The sequence below is a fragment of the Benincasa hispida genome, chromosome 2 (assembly GCF_009727055.1).
Source record: "Benincasa hispida cultivar B227 chromosome 2, ASM972705v1, whole genome shotgun sequence".
Classification (NCBI taxonomy): domain Eukaryota; kingdom Viridiplantae; phylum Streptophyta; class Magnoliopsida; order Cucurbitales; family Cucurbitaceae; genus Benincasa; species Benincasa hispida.
In genome coordinates, this window is record NC_052350.1 from 28741728 (window position 1) to 28746662 (window position 4935).

Genomic DNA, 4935 nt, shown 5'->3' on the forward strand with positions numbered 1-4935 from the left:
ATCTCATGTTGGGCCTCCAAACAGCTCGTTTTGAACTATAAAAGAAAGACATTATATTCACATGAAAGTTCATTTTTTATCATTTCCTGACACATGTAAATAAACTTACGTACATACATGTTTATTTTAGAATACAATAGAGGTCGAGAAATTTTCTTTTCACATACATGTCTTAAATGAAAATTTTTGTAAAAGTATATACGGTATTAAACCTTCGACCTCTTAGATCGAAATGCATGCCAATACTATTGAGTTAAAAGCTCACTTCAACCTACCAGCCTCGATTCATGTCTTAAATGAAAACTTGTAAATAGGGTATTAAAATGAAAAATGTGGAGGAATTATGGGAATGGGTATTTGCTGTTATAATTTAGAAATGTGAGATAAATGAAAATTTTACCCAAAATCTGAAAACTGAAGGGGCCGTCACTTTCATTGCATACCTTTTTCTCTTCGCTTCTCTTCTTGTTTTGCCAAAAATGTGCTGTCCAAATACTTCTCTGCCCAAAAACTGAGGAACCGAGGATTTGCACAGCCCACGAACAAGGCAAATCCGTTGAAATCAAATGGACAAAACCGATTCAATCAGTGGTTTCTCTGATCTTGTTCAACTTCCAGATTTCTCTCAGTATGTTGAAATTGATCCCACTGGCAGATATGGAAGAGTATTTCTCTACCTCTCTCTCTGACTCTCTTGCGAATTCGCCTTGATTCTGATTTTGTTCTCTTCTCTATTGCAGTACAATGAAATTCTCGGCAAAGGAGCTTCCAAGATAGTGTATGAACGAATTTAGCCTCTCCTTCGTTTCCTTTGCATTTTTGTAATTAATATCGATTTTCGGATTTCCTTGTAGTTTCACCGTTTTTTAACATGCATTTTCTATTTATTTTGAGAATTCGATCTCTTCTGCGTGTTTGATTTTTGTTCATTTCGCTCTCTTTTTCGATTTCCTCTTATGGGTTATGTTTGATTTTGTTGATTTTATTCTGTTTCTGGAAATGAGCATTCGCCTGAGATTTTCTTTTGCTTTATAGTTACAGAGCATTTGATGAGTATGAAGGGATTGAAGTTGCTTGGAATCAGGTCAAACTCTGTAACTTTCTTCAATGTCCTGAAGATCTTGAGAGGCTATACTCTGAGATTCACCTCTTAAAAACATTGAAACATAAGAACATTATGAAATTCTATACTTCTTGGGTCGATACTGCAAATAAGAACATCAACTTTGTAACTGAAATGTTCACTTCTGGGACTTTGAGGCAGTAAGAATGCTTTTGAACATTCAATCTTACACCCTTCACTTTCTATTCTCTTAATTGTTGCCTTCTTTCTTTTAGATTTCTACCTCATTTCTGGTTGGTTCTGTTCTCACAGGTTTAGGCTAAAGCATAGGAGAGTTAACATTAGAGCAGTGAAGCGATGGTGTAGACAAATTTTGAGGGGTCTTCACTATCTCCATAGCCAAGACCCTCCTGTCATCCACAGAGATCTCAAGTGTGACAACATTTTTGTTAATGGTAACCAAGGAGAAATTAAAATTGGAGACCTTGGCCTTGCTGCTATCCTCCGGAAATCACATGCTGATCATTGTGTTGGTATGTTTATCTTCAAATCATGTGAAATTTTGGCAAGAGATTCAATTTTTGGACAGAAGAATCAGGCGGAGATCGTGTTACAGTTCTTTTACCATTTCATTCTTGGCTTTCTGATCCTTAATGTCCTCACGATGAATCACTTTCCTTGAGTTGCTGGTGATTTTTGTGAGAGAAATAAATCATTTTGTCAGATGTGCTTATTATTATTGTTATTACATTACAGGGACACCAGAGTTCATGGCTCCTGAAGTATATGAAGAGGCATATAATGAATTGGTAGACATTTATTCTTTTGGGATGTGTGTTTTGGAGATGGTTACGTTTGAATATCCATATAGTGAATGTAGTCATCCTGTTCAAATCTATAAGAAAGTAATTTCTGTAAGATCCCCGTCTCTCAATGGGCCTATGTTTTTCTTTAATCTAGACTATGTGAGGGTAGGAAAAGTTGATTCCTTAACATGCTTTCTACTTGTAGGGGAAAAAACCAGCTGCCTTGTATAAAGTGAAGGATCCAAGCATGCGGCAATTCGTTGAGAAATGCTTGGCACCAGTCTCTTGTAGACTTTCAGCAAGGGAGCTTTTGAGTGACCCTTTTCTCCAAGTTGATGATGGTGAAAGCAAGTCGAAAATCTCAAATTCTCGAGGAGAACTGGACGATTTTGCTTCCACTATAGCTCACCCTTTCCTTGAACAAGAAAAAAGATTTAGCTCAATTAGTTACAGTTTTGAGACCTCAGATGAATGGAGGTGCCATACAGTTCAGAAGGAAGCCGATGGGATTGAACTTTTTGAGGACGATGATAATGACATATTGGAAAATCTTGATAACAGTATTAAGGGGAAGATCAGAGAAGATGGCAGTATCGTCTTAAGACTTAGGATTGCAGATAAAGAAGGTAGATCACATTTATTTTCCTCCTTTCGGTTTTGGTCATGGATGCTTGCTTTCTATTAATAGTTACAGAAATGTTCACCCGAACAATGCGATATATGTGCAGGACGTATTCGGAACATATATTTCCCATTTGACACCAAGAATGATACGGCATTAACAGTAGCCACCGAAATGATAGCAGAACTTGATATTACTGACCAAGATGTGATCAAGATAGCTGAAAAAATTGATGGGGAAATTGCTTCCTTGGTACCTGACTGGAAGCCAGGGCCTGGCATAGATGAAACACCTCGTATCTCTTATGACGGTGGCTCTCGAAGCTACAACGATTCTAATCAACCATCTGATAATTCTTTGATAGAGAATAAGGGAAATGGAGCCAAACTCTATCAGATTTTAAACTGCAGCATAGATGGACGTGCTTTAGTGCAAGGACACTTCGAGCAAGGGCAGTTCTCCCTCAAAGCAGATCAGCCTACACAGTCTGTGGTAGAGAGCAGACCAAAAGTGTCAAGCCAACACAATCAGTCAAACTCTGCCCTCCATGAAAACCAAGCTCTTAGTTCTCATAGTTTTAGACAAAGACATTCTGGTGAAAATTACAAGAAAACTGACCAATCAGTCACTGTTGGGTATAGCAAAGAAAAAGTACCAGATACCAAAGCTACTGTCATTGATAGAACTTCACTAAGAAGTTTATTGGGTTCCCGATCGTTGTCCACGGTTCCATCCTATTGTGAAGATAAATTTGCCTCCCAAATCCATTGGGAAATTAGATGGCTATGGAATTGAGATAATTTAGAGACATCAGTTGGAACTTTTTTTGCAGTCCCTCTACATCGCTACAAGCAATAGAGGATGCAAGTGAAAACGCTGTTTTTATTGGACAAGATTGTGAAGATTTAAATCATAGTTGAGGTTATTTCGTTGTAGCTGCCCCGTTTGGATACCCAAAGGGTCCGAAACTGTGAGGCGTTAGCTAGATTTTTCTTCAATTGCAGAGTATATATTCAAGAATCAAAGATTACAGGCACATTCCCTCCAAGCAACAAAACAACTCACTACCAATTGCTGTTTTTTTATTGTACAGAAATATGTAAGCTATTCACAGCATTTACTGTACTTTTTTCACTTACATCGTCACCTTTTTTTTCTTCTTGATCATTGTTTTAGTTCACAAAGTTATTGGAATTGTAATGGATATTCTCTTATAGACAATGAAAAAAGATGCAAGTGTTCTCCTGGTTATTCAACATTCTGAAGTTATAGCTTGGTTTCTATGAAGCCTTGTTCATTATCCATAAGACCTTTTTTTTTTTCTTCTTTTTTTTTTAGTACATTATCCATGAAACTTAAGCGTGGTTGAGTTTGGTAGGTTTTTGAAATAGTGAAAAGTGAGTGTTTTTAGTTGACTAAAACTAAGACAAATGGTTGGTTGCATAGCTGGAGGTTGTGATAAGTTAGTATTTGAATGATCAAAAAGTTCTAAAGATGTGGAAGGGAATGCTTTTAAAAATAGTTATTTTAGCAAAATTATTTTCAATTATAAACACTTTAGTAAAAGGAAAAAAAAAAATAGCAAATCTTTTGTGTTCTTCTACACTTTAATTATAATTATTTTTAGCGTTTTCCAATCAAATATTTGGACAAAAACTACTCTGACAAAGTGAGTTTAATTCAATAGTAATTGTCATATCCTCTCTTTGTTGATATTAAAAATTTAATATTCCATTCCATAATCGTTATACTAAATTAAAAATATTGTATAGTATCCCTCTTTTATGTGACTCCTTTATAATTTCTTATTAATATTTTGAGCTCTTCTCTTCATATTTTTATATATGACCTAAACATGTTAAGAATACAGCTTCTGAGAAGAGTGAAAATATTTTAAATTGTAAAGCTATCCTTATATTGGGATAAAACCTAACTAATTTTTCTTCTCAAATTTGTTTTTAATAGCATTCTCGTGAAACACAACATTATACACTAAAAATGGGTCCATTTTTCTGTTTTCAAATCCGATTGACTTCCACACAACCGGTTATAACGAGTATCCTTTCAAACTTTGGGGTCCAAAACTCATCATCTATAACACAACTTGAAAAGTTTAAGTTCAAATTTGTATAATTTGGATGAATTCATAATCATTTCGTTTTATTTTCTCTCATTTTCTTACAACCATTTGCATCTTTTTAATTATAAAAGTTGAATTATTACCCAAATTCTAAAAACAAGAACAAATTTTTAAAAACTAAGTTTTTTGCAATTTTTTAAAAATATCTGGTAAAAGTATATAAAAAAAGTAAGTAATTTAAAACTGAAAAAAAGTGTAAATAGACACCAGCACTGATGAGTTGGAATCTTTGTCAAACATTACAACTTAGAGGGGAAAGAACTTAAAAGGTAGATGCATCCAAAGTCCACTCTTCTTTGCATAT

At 34.9% G+C, this 4935-nt stretch overlaps 1 protein-coding gene across 3 annotated transcripts; it reads left to right on the top strand.

Annotated features, from left to right (window-relative positions):
• Positions 1–420: 420 nt before the first annotated feature.
• On the top strand, positions 421–3747 carry LOC120072316 (probable serine/threonine-protein kinase WNK9). Of its 3 annotated transcripts, none has more exons than XM_039024775.1 (7): positions 421–665; positions 741–778; positions 1036–1263; positions 1376–1596; positions 1820–1872; positions 2075–2495; positions 2598–3747. In XM_039024775.1, the coding sequence occupies exons 1-7, from the start codon at positions 567–569 to the stop codon at positions 3284–3286; spliced, it is 1749 nt and encodes a 582-aa protein (XP_038880703.1). In that variant the 5' UTR covers positions 421–566; the 3' UTR covers positions 3287–3747. The 3 variants fall into 3 exon arrangements, with proteins under 3 accessions (XP_038880703.1, XP_038880702.1, XP_038880704.1); XM_039024774.1 differs by having other exon boundaries at positions 422–665; positions 1820–1977; XM_039024776.1 differs by having other exon boundaries at positions 616–665; positions 1036–1084; positions 1820–1977.
• Positions 3748–4935: the final 1188 nt, after the last annotated feature.